This window comes from Nycticebus coucang, chromosome 11 (assembly GCF_027406575.1).
Source record: "Nycticebus coucang isolate mNycCou1 chromosome 11, mNycCou1.pri, whole genome shotgun sequence".
NCBI lineage: Eukaryota > Metazoa > Chordata > Mammalia > Primates > Lorisidae > Nycticebus > Nycticebus coucang.
Window position 1 is genome coordinate 21,521,535 of NC_069790.1, and position 20,850 is coordinate 21,542,384.

The 20,850-nt window shown below is 38.8% G+C and overlaps 1 protein-coding gene across 1 annotated transcript in view; it reads left to right on the plus strand.

Annotated features, from left to right (window-relative positions):
- The first annotated feature begins 1,862 nt into the window (after positions 1-1,862).
- Positions 1,863-20,850, plus strand: part of DPY19L2 (dpy-19 like 2) — a 200,074-nt gene continuing 181,086 nt past the window's right edge. Inside the window, exons 1-3 of the mRNA XM_053609456.1 lie at positions 1,863-2,271; positions 18,574-18,598; positions 19,898-19,985. Of these exons, the coding sequence (XP_053465431.1) occupies positions 1,893-2,271; positions 18,574-18,598; positions 19,898-19,985 (492 nt within the window). The 5' untranslated portion in view covers positions 1,863-1,892. The remainder of the gene's footprint in view (positions 2,272-18,573; positions 18,599-19,897; positions 19,986-20,850) is intronic.

The following is a 20,850-nucleotide window of genomic DNA, read 5'->3' on the forward strand; positions in this document are numbered from 1 at the left end:
TACATAAATATTTCATAACTTAATTTTTGACATTGAGGCTATTTCTATTTTTTCACTGATACAAATAAACGTTCTTCTAAAAAGATCAATTTTCAAATGGTAAAAATGACCAGATTTGTACTTTCCATGGCTAGACCAGAGGTAAGAACATGTTTTATTGAGTGACCTAGAAGGCAATCGGAAACTCCAGGAAAAAACAGATTGACCAAAAAAGGAAACATAATAATTGCACTCCACTTACTGTTCCAAAAAATATTAAAATACTCATGTTAAAAATAAGTTGCTTTGAGTTTGCATATTCATCCAATAATAAACTTTTACCAGCCACCCATAAATTCCTTATATCTTTTTTTTTTAATTCCTTATATCTGTCCAATATCAGTATTGAACAGATAGAATTTATTGGCTGTTAAAACTTGGGCATATTACCACATTCTTAATCTTAAATCTCTTAGTTTTCTCATAGTTATTATATGAATTAAGTGACAAAACATTTTAAGCACCAAACACACACTGCCAGGAAAAACTTCTTGAGAAAAAAATCTTACAAAACAAACAGTAATAGCACTTATTAAATACAAATGAATGACAAGATGAATAGTACTGTCAGTTAAGTGCTCTAGAGAAGGCATAATTAATTTGTGCTGGAGAAAGGGGCACAGAAAGTGATGGAATTCAAATGGTTTGGGAGAAAAGGATGGAACGGGCACAAGATGGTTCTCAGTCTGAGTAAAAGAATATAGTAATTATGGAGTCTCACTTTGGCATGGACTTCACTTTGAATGACTGGGATGGAATATTTATGTCCAGTGAAGTGAGAAATTAAAGTGAAAAAGGGTAGATTGGGGCAGATTATTGAGGGCACTCATTAATAAGTCAGAAAGTTTGCACTTTACTTGTGGATTTTGGGTACCTAGGAACATTTTTGAGCTGTGTTGTGTCAGGAAAATTTACCTGGCCACCAAGGGCATAGTTTAGATAGGGAGATGAGGATTAGGGCGTTCAGTCGGATCCATCATTAAACAGATGAGAGGCAAAGTAGTGTTGACTTCATCAGCACAGCCTGTGACAGAGGACATGGAAAACATCACTAGCCCCTGTCCATTCGTCCAGCCACTGTGGCCTCCTGTAGCTCTGCGTGATGACTGTGGGGCTAAGCAGTCTTCTTAGTTGGTCCTGAGGCGTGTCTAGTTTAGGAAAGCCTGAGCCCTAAAGGCTCAGGAATTCGAGGAACCTTGTTGGCTCACATTTAATTTTTCACGACTGCAAAACCGCAATGCCGATGAGGGTCAACCTGAAGTTTTGCGATTGGAGCCACCGAACTCTGGCTCTGCCACATGTTGTCCGTGGCCTTGGCCCATCCCCTCAGCGGCGCGAAATGAAAGCCCGACACGGCGTGGTCGTAGGAAGAGATTCCTAGGGTGTCCACTGGCTTCCCCACTAGCTCTCTTTCTACAGCCATTTCTTTTAACTGAGCTCTCCTTCCTCTTTGATACCTCGTTAATGAATGACTAACCTTTTGGTAAAAATATCAAAGCTAAATCTGAATTCGAAGGAAGGAATTAAATGACAGGAAGTTCTTCAGACTCGGCCACCAGCAAGGTTGCAACCCGAGGCCGTACGCAGAGGGACCGCGCGCACCGCGGGGGCCGTGGGCAGCGCGCGTGTGCTGGCGCGCAGGGGTTGCGCGCGCAGGCGGGTGGACCGCACGGGGCCCCCGCCCCCCAGCCACGTTTCGCTGTCGCCATGACGACCGGGCGTCCCGCAACGGCGGCGAGGACGAGTCGTTGAGTCTGTGAGGAGAGCCAAGCCCCTCCAGACCTCGCCTGACTCTTCTGGGCCGCGCCGGACGGAGAGTGACCCAGCTCTATCTGAACGGGGACTATGAGAAAATGGTCGGGCAAACGAGGAGTAAGCTCAAAGAAGCGGCTCCAGAGCCGAGTCAGTCTTCCCGAGCCATGCAGTCCAAGCGGCGGCGCCGGGCCACCGGAGCCGGGGAGCCGGAGATGGAGGAGGAGCCGCAGAAGGAGGCGGAAAAGCCGGAGCTGCCTCCTCAGCCTCTCTGCGGGAACTTGCCTGGGGGAGCCCGGGATTACTCTCCGCGGAGGATGCGAAATCTGAACGCGCAAGATTGCTTGCAACTGGAGGTGGTTGCCAGGACTCTTTTTCTTGGCCGCTTCCAGTTCCTCCACTTTCTTCTAGAGCAGCTCCGCGAAAAGGTGCACATATTGCAGATGCGGCACTTCTCCAGCAGGACCACTTTCGGCATAGGTGAGCAGAGCCGGCGGGGGGAGCCCGAAGGCGTGCCCCGCCCCACGCCGCTCTAGGCAGGGCCCGGGAGCCCACGGTGCAGGGACCCGCAGACTCTTTCCCCTTGAGTTGCAAGGTTTTAAGTGGTTTTCGGTCTGGAAGATCAATTTCACAAGGAAGCGTTTGCGGGTGCCTAGCAGCAACATTGTCTCTGGAGAATCTCTGACAAGAATCACCAACTTCCTTATTTATTGTCTTAAAACTTTTTGAACAATTTTCTGACATAGTGGTCAAAATGTTATCTTTATCTGGGCTGCCAGTTAATCACAGTTTGTAACAATAATTGGCCAACCCTTGAGGGACAGACCTTATATTCCTTGGCACCCTAATAAAGCAAAATAAAGTTTTTATAATTGATATCATTAATAATGCAAATAGGATCAAAGTAGGCCATGTGTTGCCCCACGTTGCTACCCATTTACTTCCATCTTGCTGTGGAGCTTCAAAGCCTAAAGTTGTGGGGTTTTTCTTAATTTAAGGGCTTGAAAGGTTTTTCTTCTTCCACTTACACCACTTACACCCCTCATTTATTTTCTTTAGCCTTAAAAGGGAACTTAAATGTTGTTGCTATTAAAATTTTAGTTTTGAGCCTTTTCCTTGGTCAGACTGGTTGCTGATAAGAACTGAAAGATAGATAAATGTCTCTTACTGTAATTTATTGTATTTTTTTCTCCACTGTGAGTTGACTGTTGCTTGTAGAATAAGTTCCTACACTTGGAGTGTTAATAATACTTGAGAAATAATAGGTGTTCACATTCAGATTTTATCAGATTTCTAATTATGCATACAGACATAGCCAACATCCAAAATCAACATGGTCTTGGAAGCCAAGCTGTGGCAAAAACAATCTCCAGTGCACTTACTCTGACACATCGGAGGCCCTGGAGAGTTGGGTGAAATAAAGACTGGGTGTTCAGAAGAGTGAATAAATATTTTAGGGGGAGAAGTGACATGAGAGAAGATTTCTAGAAAAAGGTAGGATTCAAATTGTGACAAAGCCTAATGTTTAGATATATGCATATGAAAACAAGTATTAGAGGCTGATAGAACAGCATGGTTATAGAAGTTAAACATGAACAGTTATAGAAGAAAACATGAAAGCAAAGTTAGGCTGAATGAAGGGCATTAAAAGAAGAGGGAATAGAAAGTAAATTGAGAGGGTGGATTGGGATTAGCTGAGGAGAGTTTAATTCAAGGCTAGGTGTAAAGCACTTGAACTTAATTCCATAGGAAGGCATTGATTGATTCCTTCTTTTCTTTAAAAAATGTTTAATGAGATAAAACCCTATGTATGACATAAAGTTAACCATTTTAAAGTGAAAATTCAGTGGCACCAAATGATTTTTAAATAGGAGAGTAACATGATCAAACCTGTGCTTCAGAGAGATTATCTCAGCAGATTATGTAAGATGGACTGAGAAAGGCAGCTGGAAGAAGAGTTGGAAAACTATTATTGGAATCCAGGCAATAATGGTCTTAAAGGGGGTAGCCACAAAAGGAATGGAGAGCAGAAGACAAGGTGAGAGTTGATGAAGATAGATTGATAAGTAGGTGGTGTGGTGAAGGAAAAGGGAAGCAGAGAGGGAGAAAGTTCAGGAATGAAGGTCATAGATTTGGGAGTTATCTGTGTTGTGGAAGTGATAGTTGTACCTTTAAGATTGAGTGCAATTGCCAAGGGATACCAATGTGAAGAGAGAAAAGTGTGCAAAGTAAAGATATTTGGGGAAGACTTTCAAAATTTAGTTTTAAGAAATGAGAGGAAAAGGAAAAACAAGCATATACAGAGTGGTCAGAAAAATAGAAGAACTGAGAGAGTCGATATTATGAAAAATGTGAGGGAAAGAGATCTAAGAATCTGATCAAATGCTACAGAAAGATTGTAAACCACAAGAATTGAAGGCTATTGACTGTGATAACTGAAAGCTCATTGGTCATTTTAAAGATTTATGGAAACTTAGAAGAAGTTGACCAAGAATCTTGTCATTTAATGGGAGAGAGAGAAATAGTTTGAAGGGTTGTCAGATCACAGGAAGTGTTTTAATGTCTAGGAGAAGCAAAGGCTGAATTAAAGAATCAAAGCGAGAGAGTGAAAGTGAGGTTTGAACAGGGATAATCAATGGGGCAAAGTCTCTGCAGATTTGGGAGGGACAGAATTTAAGACATAAATTTGAGAGGTTAATTGTGGAAAAAGGGGATGATTCCTCTTCTCAGGTAGAAGTGTATAGAAAAGCAGGATTAGCACAGAGAGAAATGCTCAGAGAAATGTCGAAGTGAACATAAAAGTAGTTGGGCGTGCTGGTGTCTATTGGTCACTGTTTTGTTGCAGGACCAGCAAATTGAAACCAATAGACTCTCACCAAAGATTATAGGGGGAGGAATTTTATTTCCCTATGGGGAAACTCAGCAGGCCATCAGCCTTAAAGCCCTGATAGCCACCACCACCCCCAACCTCATTCCCACAAAGCCCTTTTAATACAATTTGAGTTCAGTTACAGTTACAGAGTTACAATTATGGATGTTAGGCCATGGGGAAAGTTTTTAGTTAGCAGGAAAAAAATCATAAAGAGTTAATGATTTATTTCTCAAGAAACCAGAGTGCTATTGTTTGTTACATAGTTTCTTTTAAGGTTATTTCTGTGTTGTGTTGTAAAGTTTTTTTTTTTTTGTTTGTTTTTTTGTTTGGTTTTTGTCCTTGGAGGCTGGGTTCTTCAGCTGTCTGCTGCATTTTCAGGACTACCAGGAAGTGTAAAATTTATTTCTTCTTCCTCATTCCCCCTTTTGAGACCCCATTAATCATAAATGGGGTCTTATCCCATTCATTATCTGGATCTATGACTATTTGATGATAACATTGAGCCATGAACACTTTGCCTGCATTCTTTTTTTATCACAACTGTAGATACTATGCTTTTGAGAAATTGAACAAAGATAGGTAATAGGCAAGGCAAAAGTGAACGTTCTCCGATTATAAAGAGAAAACTTATAATCATAGTTTTAAATCTTCTTAGTTTAGAAAACTGAATCAAGAATATGGGTTAAACTCATTTTACACTTGTACAGGTACATGAGCTATTTTAGTTACCTTTTTAGTTATATCTTCAATTACTTGTCTTTCATCATCAGTCTGTAAGCAACAGTTAGTTACATTGAATTTTCTACACATTCTTCTTTCAGCTGCCAGAAAGTAGTCTAACGCCAATTTTGATAAGTAGCATTTCTCATTTGGGTTTCTTCGTGGGCTAGGAGGGTTAAGACTTTGCTGGTTTCATTTGTTATTATTTTTAATACTGCTTGTAATCGGATAATTTGATTTAATATGTATATTGGGGTTCTGTACCTTCACGACCTATTCTCAGCCCAGGTGGCTGGACCATAATATTGAATTATTCACTTGGGAGGCCTTTCATTGTTACTTTAATCTCCTATTACCACATCATGTTTTTGTCTTTCCAGTTTCGAAGAAGCATAAACTGGGAAACTTAACAGTTTTTCAGTCTCTAGAGGCAGTAGGAAGAAGGAAGGTTTGAACATACCTATTATACAACTTACATACCATCTTATCAGGAAGCTTAATGTAGCTTGGTGTTCACAGATCTAGTAGAGGCCAAGTGGAGCTAACGTGGTTGATTCTGATCCCTGGATAGTCCCAAGCTGCTTTGAGCTTTGGAAATCTATTCAGGAGGTTTGGTTAAGTTATGTTTTGCTCTACCAGTTAATGTTGTTATATTTTTAGGCTTAGATATGATAGCTTCCTTACTAGGATGGCAAAGTTGCTTTCTTCTTTGGCTAAACAGTATTGACCTATGATGGACATTTTTAGTGTCCATCTATATTCAAAGATTGAGCATTATTTTCTGCCAGGTGGAAGAACACGTTTTTAGTTTTAGGAGGAAGGACTGGAACAGGTTGTTGTAATTTATTATAGAAAGCTTGGTACCTAGGTTTTGAGGGGTTTTTTTTTGACCATTTTACTTTTTTTTTATTTTTTTACTTTTTAAAATAAATTTTATTGTGTATATTTGAGGTTTACAACTTTTTTTATTAAGTCTTTTGTACATAGATCATAAATACATTTATGCATTTTCAGTGTATTGATTATTTGTACAAATTGGAGTGCTTACATCATACTAATCAGCATAGCTTTCATCTCATTTACCCAATTATAACATTAGGACATTTGTGTTCTACACATGGTAGAACCAACTTGTACTTGCAATGTGCTCCATAGTTGTGGTCCCCCTACTATCCCGTACTATCTCTCCCACCTTCTCCCCATCCCTTGCCCTCTCCTTTCCTCCTTCATTGTAGACTAAATTTGTGTTTCATTTTTCATATGCAAGTGTGAGTTATTTTAAATTGGTTTCACAGTAGTACTGAGAACATTGGATACTTTTTTTTCCATTCCTGAGATACTTTACTAAGAAGAATATTTTCCAGCTCCATCCATGTAAACATAAAGGAGGTAAAGTCTCCATTTTTTTTACTGCTGCATAATATTCCGTGGTATACTTAATACCACAATTTATTAATCCATTCATGGGTCGATGGGCACTTGGGCTTCTTCCATGACTTCGCAATTATGAATTGAGCTGCAATGAACAATCTGGTGCAAATATTTTTATTGCCAAATGATTTTTGGTCCTTTGGATATACACCTAGAAGAGGAATTGCAGGATCAAACGGCAGGTCTACGTTTAGATCCCTGAGTGTTCTCCAAACTTCCTTCCAAAAGGAACATACTAGCTTGCATTCCCACCAGCAGTGCAGAAGTGTTCCCTTTTCTCCACATCCACACCAACATCTGTTGTTTTGGGATTTTGTGATGTGGGCTACTCTTAACTGGAATTAGATGGTATCTCAGAGTGATTTTGGTTTGCATTTCTGTGATGATTAAAGATGATTATCATTTTTTCATGTATCTGTGGGCCATGTGCCTGTCTTCTTCAGAGAAGCTTCTGTTCATGTCTCTTGCCCATGATGAATGGGATCACTTGTTTTTTTCTTAGTAATAAGTTTGAGTTCTCTGTGGATTCTGGTTGTTAGACCTTTGTTGGTAGTATAACTTGCAAAAATCCTCTCCCATTTTGAGGGCTGTCTATTTGCTTTACTTAGTGTGTTCTTGGCAGTGCAGAAGCTTTTTAATTTGATCAGATCCCAGTAATGTATTTTTGATGTTGCTTCAATTGCCTGGGGTGTCTTCTTCATGAAGTATTCTCCCAGGCCAATTTTCTCAAGCGTTTCCCCTGCACTCTCTCTAAGAATATTTATAGTTTCATCACTTAAGTTTAAGTCCTTTAATGAGTGAGAGTCAATTTTTGTTAGAGGAGAAAGGTGTGGGTCCGGTTTCAGTCTTCTACAAGTTGCCAGCCAATTCATCCAGCACCATTTACTGAATAGGGAATCTTTCTCCCAATTTATATTTTTAATAGGCTTATTGAAAGTCAAATGATGTTAAGTGTCTGAGTTCACTTCTTGGTCTTCAATTCTGTTCCATACATCTACCTCTCTATTTTTGTGCCAGTACCATGCTGTTTTGATCACTATCAATTTATAATATAGTCTGAAGTCTGGAAGCATGATTCCTCTCGATTTGTTTTTATTTCTGAGTAATGTCTTGGCTATTTGAGGTTTTTTTTATGTTTCCATATAAAACAAAGTACTAATTTTTTCCAGGTCTTTAAAATATGAGAGAGGTGCTTTAATAGGGATTGTGTTAAATCTGTAAATTGCTTTAGGTAGTGTAGACATTTTAACAACGTTGATTCTTCCCAGCCATGAGCATGGTATATTTTTCCATTTGTTAACATCTTCAGCTATTTCTTTTCTCAGCGTTTCATAGTTCTCTTTATAGAGATCTTTCATGTCCTTAGTTAGATACACTCCAAGATATTTCATCTTCTTTGGCACTATTGTAAAGGGAATAGAATCTTTGATTGTTATTTCCCCTTGACTATTGTTGTTGTATATAAAGGCTACAGATTTATGAGTGTTAATTTTGTATCCTGAGACGTTACTATATTCCTTGATCACTTCTAGGAATTTTGTAGTTGATTCCCTGGGGTTTTCCAGATATAATCATATCATCTGCGAAGAGTGACAATTTGATCTCCTCTGGTCCTATTTGGAACCCCTTGATTGCCTTCTCTTACCTGATTGCGGTGGCTAAGACTTCCATTACAATGTTAAAAAGCAGTGGAGACAGTGGGCATCCTTGCCTGGTTCCTGATCTGAGTCGACATGATTTCTGTTTTATTCCATTCACTATGATATTGGCTGTGGGTTTGCTGTAGATGGCCTCTATCAGTTTAAGAACTGTTCCTTCTATACCTATTTTCTTAAGCATTCTGATCAAGAAAGGATGCTGGATATTGTCAAACGCTTTTTCTGCATCAATTGAGAGAATCATATGGTCTTTATTTTTTAATTTGTTTATGTGATGTATTATATTTATGGATTTACGTGTATTGAACCATCCTTGGGACCCTGGGTTGAAACCCACCTGGTTGTGGTGTATAATTTGTTTGATGTGTTGTTGGATTCAGTTTGCTAGGATCTTATTGAATATTTTTGCATCAATATTCATTAGAGATATTGGTCTATAATTTTCTTTTCTTGTTGGGTCTTTTCCTGGTTTGGGTATCAGGGTGATATTTGCTTCATAGAATGAGTTGGGAAGTATTCCTTCTTTTCTATGTTTTGGAAAAGATTAAGTAATATAGGTACAAGTTCCTCTTTAAAGGTTTGGTAGAATTCTGATGTGAAGCCATCTGGTCCGGGCTTTTCTTTTTGGGGAGATTTCTTAGAGTTGATGCTATTTCAGAGCTTGTAATAGGCTTGTTCAACATTTCCACTTCTTTCTGGCTAAGTCTGTGAGGGTGACATGTTTCCAAGTATTGATCTATTTCCTTCAGATTTTCATACTTCTGAGAGTAGAGTTTTATGTAGTGTTCATTAAGGATTTGCTGAATTTGTGAGGAGTCTGTTGTTATTTGGCCTTTATCATTTCTGATTGATGAAATTAGGGATTTTATTCTTCTACTTTGATTAGGTTAGCCAACAGTTTATCTGTTTTATTGACCTTTTCAAAAACAACTCTTTGGTTAATCTGTTGTATGATTCTTTTGTTTTCAATTTCATTAAGTTCTGCTCTAATTCTAGTTATTTCTTTTCTTCTGCTGGGTTTAGGGTTGGAAAGTTCTTCCTTTTCCAGTTGCTAGATATGACCCATTAATTTATTGACTTCCTCTCTTTCCGTTCTCTTGAGGAAGGCTTGCAACGCTATAAATTTTCCTCTTAGGACTGCCTTTGCTGTATCCCAGAAGTTCTCAAAGTTCGTTTCTTCATTATTGTTTGTTTAAAAAATTTGGTAATTTCCTTCTTAATCTCCTCTATAAGTCAGCTATCATTCAGCATGAGGTTATTTAGTTTCCATGTTTTTGTATGTGTGTGGAGATTCCTGTTGCTACTGAGTTCAACTTTTATTCTGTGGTGGTCTGAGAAAATACAAGGAATGATTTCTTTTAAATTTGCTGATGTTAGACTTGTGACCTAAGATGTGATCAATTTTGGAGGATGATCTATGGGCTGATGAGAAGAATATGTATTCGATTTTGTTAGGATGAAATGTTCTATAGATGTCTATTAGATGCAAATGTTGAACGGTTAAGTTTAATTCCAAAATTTCTTTGCTTAGCTTCTTTTTTGAGGATCTATCCAACACTGCCAGAGGAGTGTTAAAGTCTCCAACAATTAGGGTGCTGGGGGAAATCAAATTGCTCATGTCAGTTAGAGTTTCTCTTATAAATTGAGGCACATTCTGGTTGGGTGCATAGATGTTGATAATTGAAATCTCATCATGTTGAGTGTTGCCCTTAACAAATAAGAAGTGACCATCATTGTCATTTCTTACTTTGATTGGTTTAAAGCCTATTGTATCTGCGAATAAAATTGCAACACCTGCTTTTTTCTGATTTCCATTTGCCCGAATTATAGATGACCATCCCTTCACCTTGAGTCTATGTTTATCTTTTAAGGTAAGGTGAGATTCTTGAATGCAGCAGATGTCTGGCCTGAGTTTTTATATCTGGGCAGCCAACCAGTGTCTCTTTAGAGGGCAATTTAAACCATTCACATTAATTGAGAGTAATGATAAACCTGACAGAGTTTTGGGTATCTAGTTTTTTGAAAGTCCAGTGGATATTTTTAATCCTTTTACTACTATGGAAGTTAGAATTTGATCAAAAGTTTCTGGGTGATTTTACTTTGGTGGTGGAGGATTGTGTTATTCATTATGGAGGATAGGTCTGAGAATATCCCAAAGAGCTGGTTTAGTTATGGCAGATTTCTCCAACATGTGAATGTCATTAAAGTATTTAATTTCTCCATCATAGATGAAACTCAGTTTAGCTGGATACAGGATCCTGGGTTGAAAGTTATTTTGTTTAAGGAGATTAAAGGTTGATGACCACCCTCTTCTAGCTTGAAATATTGCAGTGGAGAGATCTGCAGTCATCCTAATGTTCTTCCCTTGTATGTAATGGTTTTCTTACGTCTTACAGCTTTCAGAATTTTCTCCTTCATAGTAACTTTAGCTAAATTAATTATAATGTGTCTATGAGAATTTTTATTCTGGTTGAGTTGTGCTGGTGTTCTGAAACTGTCTGCTATCTGAATTTCAGAATCTCTGGTTATGTCTGGAAAATTCACTTTAATTATTTCATGAAGCAAAGCATCTGTGTCCTTTGCAGCAATCTCATCACTTTCAGGTATTCCTATAAGGCAAATATTAGACCTCTTCAAATTATCCTAGAGCTCTCTGAGAGAATGATCCATTTTTGTTCTCTACTTTTTTTCCTCTTTGAGTGTTTGGGAGCATTCAAAAGCTTTATCTTCAACATCAGAGATCCTTTCTTCTGCCTGCTCCATTTTGTTACTGAGGGATTCTACTGTGTTTTTGAGATCTTTGAAGGCTGCAAATTCTTGCTTTAATGTGTCAAAATCTTTGGTGATTTTGTCTTTAAATTCGTTAAATTCTTGAGACATCTTTTGAATTTCTGCTTTAAATTCTAATTTTATCATTTCCTCCATTTTGTTGATCCTATTTGCTATCCAAATTCTGAACTCGATTTCTGACATCTCAGCCATTTGTTTGTGAATAGGATCTTGTGCTGTGTCTGCTTTATCGTTTCTTGGGGAAGTTAATGTGCTCTGATTGTTCATGTTGCCAGAGTTTTTCTGCTGATTTTGCCTCATGGTTGTTTTTCACTATTGGCTAGGTGGTCTGGTAAGATGAGATGGATTGGAGTTTCCTGGGGTTGTGGTTAATCAGCCCTTTGTTAAGGATCTGGGAGTGATGACTGCAGCTTTTTCCCCTTTAGCTTTGCAAAGGACCTGTACAATATTACCGTCTGAGGCTGGGGAAACCTGCTTGGTGTGGTGGGGTTAGGTGGCTCGGTCTTGTATTCAACTACTTCTTGTCCGATCCTGGTGGATCAGTGACTCTGGTCAAGTCTTAGCTGTGAAGAAATACAAGCAATTAAGAAACCCCACCTCCCCAGACAACAACTGGAATGGGAAAATCTACCCTTCATGTTACTACACAACCTAGAGGGTCCTTGGGTGATTGTCCCAAGTTAGGGGTTCTGAACCAATTGACCCTGTCAGTACAAATGCTCAGGTGGGAGAGTTTGAAAGGTCTCCAGCAGCTAGATAGCAGAGGTCTACTGGCTGCTCAGATTTGGCTCTCTCTGGTGCTCTATAGAGTTAGAAAGGCCCGCCTGGTAGCACAGTAGGACCAGGGGCTGAGTCTCTTTCTCCATTTTATTCCTTTTTCATGCCCAATCACTGGTGACCCCGCGGGGCTGCAGTCCTGTTCCCTCCAATATTGCGAAGAACCAGGGCTTAGCGCCTGTCAGAGTCAAAGGAAAGTCAATGCCCCCGAGGCCCAGCCACTGCCCTCAGCTACCAGCCAGCTGGGGGAGCTGAGGCCTGCCTGCCTCGGGTGCTCAATATCCACTGGTGAGTGTTCCACTTGGGCTCAGTCTAGTCCTGGGGGTACCAGGCCTGCAAATGCTTATCTCCCTCAGCCACCACGCCCTTGCCCCTGCCGCTCTGCAGCATTAAGTATCCCTATAGAGTGACTTCTGGTTTCCTCTGACAGTGCACACAGTTTGGGGGGGGTGTGTTTCTCCAAGATTAGAGCCCAACTCTATTGTTGCTGAGTCTTTGTGGGAAGTGCCCCTGCACAGCTCCACTGCTACTGCCAAAGCCAGAGAATTCTGGCTATAGGAGCAGCTCTAGGAGCATGCTGCACACAGATCTGGCAGCAGGACAGTGTACGCTGCACCTGATTCTGGCAGTATCCAGCACCCAGTGACTTCAGCAAGGAGAACACTACCCCACTGGCAATTCTGGTTGAGTGGGGGCCTGGCGTGGAGGCAAGGCAGGTGTGGCACGCAGCTTCAGCCGTCTCTGGGAGGGTCTCTGGGTGGGCAGGGCACGGTGCAGAGGCAGGGAGGGCACAGGGGCACAGTGCTTGGAGACAGGGAGGGAGCGGGGGACCAACAGGCCAGGGGGTGGGGCACTCGGTCAGGCAGGCTGGGGGGGGGGGCGCTGATCGTGAGCCTCCTCCCTCAGTCTCTGCAGGGGTTGGGGATCTGGTTTATCCGGTTAGGAGGGAAGGGTGGACTGAATGTTCAGAATGGCAGGGAAAATGTTAGTTCAATTTTTCTGCCTGGTAAATGTTCAGAGTCACTGCAGGGTCCCTCTGGAGGAAGTAGTCCCCACTTCTTACTGTTCTCACCCGTGGGTTGAAACAAGAGATCCTCAGTTCACTACTTGCCTGTAGAAATCCCATAGGAGCAAATGAAGAGCGAAAGCAAAAGGAAAAAAGAACCCACAGCTTTCTTGGGGGAGGGGTCAGGCATTTTTTCTTTCGGTTGAGTTTTGTACCTGGAGATTGTTGTCTTGGAAGCACAGCTTGCCTCCAAGGGTAACCAGTAGTTATCTCTCTTCTCTCTTGGCTGGGCTTCCTGTCTTCAGCTCAATTGGATACCCTCTGGACATTATCCTTCTCTCTGGACAGGAGCCTATGTTTGAGGCTGCTTCTAGTCAGCCATCTTGCCCCTCCTCTGCCTTTATTTTTAATTGTTAATACTTATGATAGGGTCCTTTCCTTGTACATTTATTCCTAACATAAAGTCTTCACCTTTTTCCCACCTAGGGTCAGGAGGGTTGGTTATATTTAATATCAATGGATTAAAATTTCTTTAGGTGTAACCAAGGGAAGGAGGTTTACTGTCTAATGAGTAACAAGTTCCAGTTTTACATGGTGAAGGGGCTTTTCTTTTTATTAAATGTGCTGCATTATTGTCATTGGGATTCATCTATGTGGCCCAAATTATACATGGCCAGTACATACATCCTGCACAAGCACCCAATCTGTGACATAATGCACTTGTCTTCCTTCCTATTGAGTTTCCTAAGATGGAGTCAGTAACAGTCTTCGGAATGTTACAAAAGATTCAGCATGCATCAAAAGATAAAGGTACCTGTTCAGGTGTTTCTATAGTTATGACAAGTTATTATCCTTTCATGGATATCAGTATATACCTGATAGTAAATTCAGTCTGTTCTGGGGGTTCAGAAGGATTGTAACAAACAGCAGGCCCACTAGGGCGAGCACATACCTGATCTTGGATGTCATTATATATGCAAGTTTCTGCATGCCTTTCTGTACATTCATAATAAGAATAAAACAGTAACACAGTTTTTATTGTCTGTCCAGTTTGGGTTACCTCTTGGATGCATTTTTCACAACTTTCATGTCTTACACCTAAGATTAAATAAGAAAAATTTTAAAAAGTCTAAACTAAAGAATTAGTCCCATGCCACTGCTGCTCATGTTCAAGCTTCTGCTGTGTGTAGACCATTCAGCTTCCAGTATGTGAACTGGGGCAGGGCTGTAATCTGTTTTCTCAGGGGAAGGCAGTGGGGATGCTCAGGTTGGACTGTCTACTCTTTTTTCTTTGGCTGGTTTAATGTTATCTATCTTCACTGCTGTAGGTGCAGACAGAATCACCAAGTAGGGGCCTTTCCACCAGAGTTTCAGTGGGCTTAGGTTCTGATTTTTTTTTTTTGGAAATCATATTTATTTGGCACTTTAGGGCTTGATAATAAAATTTTATATAATTTATAAAATTTATAATTTTTTTTTATTAAGGTCCCCATTTTTAATCCACACCCAGTTACTTGGAGAATAGGGATGGGAGCGGGGAGATAAACTAACAGGACATCTTTCATTCACTCATTTGGAAATCTTTCTCATTATTTTCCTAATGATATAAGTTGGTTAGTAAGTTCCATTTCTCCCAGTTCTCTCTGGGTTCCTGGTAAATTTCCTAAAATGGGAGGGGGTCTGTGATATGTATTTCATAAGGCGAATATTCTATTTTTTTTGTGGGAGTACATCTAATTTTAAACAATGCTAATGGTAAAGCCTGGACTCACTGAAGTTTAGGCTCTATGCATATTTTTCCTGTAATAGTCTTCAATGTTGTATTCATTTTTTCAATTTTTCCTGACCTTTGTGGCCTATAGGCAGCATGTAGTTTCCAGTTAATTTTTCAGTATGGCAGCACTCTGTTGAACAATGTCAGCTACGAAAACAAGTCCATTGTAGAGCCATTGTAAAGAGGCTGGCCTACCTAGGAATTATTTCTTTAAATAAAAATGTGTTCTTAGGCTTTTTCATTTTGAGTAGGAAAAGTTTGGACTCACCCTGAGTAAGTACATACAAATATTAGCAGATACTTAGTTCTTCTGTTGGAGCCATTTCAGTAAAGTCCACTTGAATGTTTTCAAAGGTTGTAGTTCTTACACTTGGAGTAACTGGTGGCACACTGGGGCCTTGTTTGGCATTGAATTAGCTACAGGTGACACATCTTTGATTTATTGTTTTGCCAGGCTCGCTAGATGTTTTATATAGAAATGCTTTCCTATATTGCTTTCCAACTATGTCCAATAGTTGCTTTCCAACTATTTCCTAGTTGGTTGTTCTAGGGCGAAGTATCCTAGATGCGTGGGCTTATGGACAGCCCATCTATGTTCTATGTTCTTCCATCTGGTAAACGCATCAATCTATCACCTAGATGCAAGCAAGCTCTTGCAGCAACCATTCTAATTCTTTATTATATACTGGTGTTACATTTGAGACTCAAAGTAATAGAGCTGTAAATACATAAATGTTGGCTTGCCGCTGCTCAGCATGCTTCAGCATCAGCTTTAGTATTTCTTAAAATAATATGTCTTTGCCCCTTTAAAAGGTGCTCTTTGCAAGGCATTACTGCCATCTTTCTAGATTTCTACATAGTCTTTAATAAGTTTAAAATTCCTTGGTGATATTTAATTTGTTTCCTGGCTGAGTTTAATCCTTTTTCTTTATACAGTGCACTACATACTATACATGCAGGGTTTAAAAAAAGCATACTTTGAGTCAGTATAAATATTGACTATCTTATTTTTACTTTATTCCAGTGTCTTGGTAAGTGCTATAATCTTTGCCTTTCGGGCTGATGTCCTAGGCAGGAGTCCTTGGGCTTCTATTACTTCATTGAGACTACTGCATATCTTGCCTGTCAGTGGCCGAAGGCATCTATAAAACTACTACCATTTACAAATGGAGTCTTATAAATCTGGGCGACTGGAGTAAACCTGCTTCATTACTTCTTGATAGTCATGTTTTAAAGGAACATCACTGACAGGGGTGGAGGTAGCCGGATTGGGCATATTACACATAGTAATTTTTAATCTGGGATTGTCACATAATAGACTTTGATATTTGGCAAGCCTGGCATTCATTAACCAAGAAACCAGAGTGCTGGGCGACACCTGTGGCTCAAAGGAGTAAGGTACTGGCCCCATATGCTGGAGGTAGTGGGTTCAAACCCAGCTCCAGCCAAAAACTGCAAAAAAAAAAAGAAACCAGAGTGCTATTGTTTGTTACATAGTTTCTTTCAAGGTTCTTTCTGCTTAGTGTTTCTTGTAAAGAATTTTTTTTCGTCTTTGGAGGCTGGGTTCTTCCGCAGCTGTCTGCTGCATTTTCAGGGCTACCCAGGAAGTGTAAAATTTATTTCTCCTTCCTGAGTTTCACTACAGTATAAGGCTGGGTTGCTTTCAGTGGTGAGACTAATAGAACTAGGATGCTGAGGTTCAAGGAACATGCTTTCTATCACAACTCAGTGCTTCATGGATTTAGAATATTGCCATCTTTACACTGTGTCTTTTCCCCCCCAGATGTGAATTGTGGGGTGAGGGGAGGGTGTGAGAGACACAGAAAAAATTTGAAGATCTTTGAAAAGCTAGATGAATTTGGCAACATATTTGATAAGTTCCTTAAATATAATTTTTGTGAGTTTTTGCTGGTATAAATGAGAATAAGAGGATATGCATACAGTTGACTAGGACTGAGTTTGTATATCTTAAAGTTAAGGAATCCTTATCAGAGGGGCATCTGTTTCAAGTTGAAAGAAAAGTATAATGAGATTTAATTTCAAAGTGGTTTACAGTATATTAGAGCAAAGAGTTCACGTGTGTATCAAATATGTGTATATTTTTTCTGTAAAGAACCAGAGAGTAAATATTTTAAGCTTTGAAGCTCATATACAGTCTGTTGCATCTTCTTAATCATCTTTTTCTGCTTTATTTTTACAACCTTTAAAAAAATGTAAAGACCATGTTTAGTTTGCAAGCTGTACAAAAATAGACCATGGGGCATGGTTTGTCCATCCTGATAAAAAACAAGTAAATCCTCTGAGAAGTAGTTAAGATAAGCCCAGGATAGTTAGTAAAATAGGACAAGGCCTGGAGAAGCATCGGTGGGAATTTTAACATTGCAATTTAAAAATTTCTCTTTAATTTGATTTATTTAATAATCATTGAATTAGTTTGCATTATATTGTTACCTAGGTTGGGTAATTTTTGAATTTTCTATGAGGTTAATGTTGGTGGTTTGTAAGATGACTTGCCTAGTACATCTGGGACAACCGTTAAGAAATACTTTTGTAAAATTTTAGAGGGGGGAGGCAGGACTTGTAGAATAGCCAAGTGAGTTCACTCCTCCATGACAATAATGAAAATACTTTAGAAAATTATCAAGATCACCTTTATTTAAAACTTTGAAAATTAGCCAAAGGTTTTACAGGGCTGTCCAGTGGTTTTTTTTTTTTTTTTTCTTCTTCTTTGCTACAAATTAGAAGAATAAGAGTTGCTTTGGGCCACACATTAAATACACAAACACTACTAACACACTAACAAAAACTGATGATGCATGAGGAAGCCCCATGCATGCTTTTTGTGATATCCCATGCCACAGATAAGCAAAACAGTCAGATAATTAGCATGTAGCCCACAGACTGTAGGTAGAACACCTCTGGTTTACAACAATATAAATAGCATTAATTCAAGGGAGGCTACGGAATCTCTGTAAGAACAGCAAGGTTTGTGGTGTTTTAACTTGTTCTGTCCTCATTCCTCTGCCCTGTTCCTGTTCCTTGAAAACAAGGAACTTCCCAGCCACCAGAGCGGCCAGACTGTGTTTGCACTTTCTCCAAAAGGCCCATACCATGAGCATTGTCATTATTTAACCTGTCTTGAAGCTCCACAGATAATGTCTTGTGCATGGGGCATTAGCACAGTGACTCTAGAGGAGTCTCCTGGGCAATCTAGGAGCTCCTAGGTCTAAGAGTTCACAAGGAGCTTGCAAATGATGGGACTGTCAAATGTGCTGCCAGGAAGTGATTGGCTGCATTTAACCATCTTCTGATGAGAGAAAGTGGTCTAGAGTGGCCCTGGTTGGCTGGAGTCTTTTGTGAAAGAATCTAGCTGAGTAGACTGTATATTTACTTCTTTTTAAAACTAGGCAGAGAAATAGAGAATGTGATGATAGAGAATAGTATTGAAAAAAAAAAAAAGCTCAAAATAATCCATAATTGTATCACTCTTTTACGAATTTCCTACATGAAATGTTGAAACATTTCTAATCTCCTTCTTTGCTCATCAAGTTCCCAATGCAGTGGTAAGCACTATTCACAGTTTGCTTTATGTTCTGGATTTTTTTCTTATACTCATATAGGTGAAAGCAGGTGGCTATCTTGCTTTATGTTTTCTCTTTCTCAACGTATAAAGGAATGCATTTGAAATACTTGTTTTAAAGGCATTTTATAATAAATCAGCTTTTAACAACTTTCTTTGTTTTTCTTTTTCCAGCTGCCTTTGTAGGAATTTTGCACTGGTAAGATTTACTTTCTGTTGGAAATAAGTAAAAACATTTGGATTAATTTTCCATCACTGTTTGCAAAATAACTTCTGGCCATGTGTATAGAACATCTACATGTATACCCATTTATACATACTTTCTGACAAACTTCATATGTAAAGAAGCATTCACAATATATATGGATTTGGGGAATTGTAACTTATGAATTAAAATATTTTTGTTTTAATGAAGAATTAAATGTTGTATTTCTCTAACTGTCTAGATGTATGTTTCATCTAAAATACTTCCTTATTTTTTGGTACCCTTGTGTCATTAGTGACAAAAGTTTAGAAGTTTTACTAACACCTGCCAGAGTCAAATCACTAGGAGCCTTCCGTGTGCATGCCTATCCACATTATTTTACAAAAGTGTTCTATTTGTATAAGTCATGTGTAAAATAATATTTAACTGTGGAATATTTTCATTTCCACCTGAGCTAAGGGATTTCTACCCTTGGGAAAAATAGGATCTGCCCCCATTTTATTCTTTTGGGATAGTGCTGCTCTGGCCAATTAGTCTGCAGGGAGATTTTGGTGTTAGAACTAAGGCTGCAGTGTGTAGGAGACATTCCTATGGCAATTGGTACCTTGGCTTTGCCCTACATATAATGGGATAATGGAAAACAGGGTTGATATGTGGCGTTTTGCTTTATTTTCAACCATACTGGAAAGCACTTACTACATAAATTAAGGATCACATACTTGCTGACTGTAACTAATTTTGCTCATCACATATGCTCCTTTTTTTACTGCCTTTAGTTACAACACTAAAATATCTTTAAGTACCATCTTGTGTTCTGGCACTGTAAGATTGATCCTTTATGTGGTATTACACTTATTTAAAAACAGCTTAAATTTAAAGGAATTTTATTTAAAATTATATTCTGAGTGCTTTTCAACAGTTATAGATATTTCCCAAACTTGGCATATCAGGATTACCCGTGAAACTTAAAAAACAAATAAACACCTGCCTCTGTTCTGATTTAGAGGCCTGCAGTGGTAGAAAGGGTGGAGAGATTCATAAGAATTTTAGCTATGTAAGTAAGTTTAAAAACCAACAATTAAGGAATTTCAAGTGTGTGGTACACCAGACTCTAAATGCCTGAAAACCTAGCAGTTAGTAAGCAAATTACAAAATTCCTTCAATATTTATTATAAAAATTTATTTCTTCCTTTGTATGATTTTCTTTCTCTGCTGATTTATAACTCAGTTATTTCAATACTGGTTTTGAAACCCGTTCTTATTATAATATGATACTTCATTTTTCCCCCCTAGGATACATTTAATAACACTTTTTGAAAATGATCGCCATTTTTCCCACCTCTCATCTTTGGAACGGGAGATGACTTTTCGCACTGAAATGGTTAGGTTCTTTCTTCTAATGAATTAATTTGTGGTTTAAGAATAGTAAGACTATAAGGGAGAAGTCTATTGGGAATGGAAATGACCTTTTGGTGAACTGCACTATTTCCTAATATAATCTAGGTTTGTGATTTAAGTAGAAAAGTGGTTGAGATTCTTTTGCTTTCACTTGTTATCTCTCCCCCTTTCCTAATGCAACTTTTAAAAATAATAAAGATCAATTATAATTGAAGAATGAAGGAGAACAAAGACAGCCCTGAAGAAGGTTACAGGGGCATCAAGTATTATCAGAAATTGCTGTCTCTTTGGCTAGAGTTGGAAGATCCCATGTTTTACATGGCTCTTTTAAATTTTTTCTTAGCTCTCTTTTGGTTTCAAGAGAATTTCCTTTAAGAGATAACTTTTGATATAATTTTGTAGTATTTTTTCTGGGTTTTGATACCTAGAAATAGATACCTAGTACACAGATACAGATACCTATTTAAGTATAACTATTATAAAATTTATCATTTTAACCATTTTTAAGTGTACAATTCCATGGCTTTAAGTATGTTCAGGTTGTGCAACCATCACCACTGTTCATCTCCAAAATGGTTTGCTATCCCAAATAAAAACTCTATATGCATTAAACCCCTAACCCCCCTCTCTAGTTGCCATGAATTTGCCTATTTTAGACACCATAGCCAGTGCTTTTTGATTTTCATCTCTATAGCCTCTGTAAAACATTGACAAATATATTAACATTTGCATGACATTTGAATATTTTAAAGGTGGTATTTCCAAAGAGAAGGTATAAAATATTTTTTTCTTTTTTAAGGGACTTTCATGTCTGAAGAAAAGGTATAAAATATTAAATAAAAGTTTTA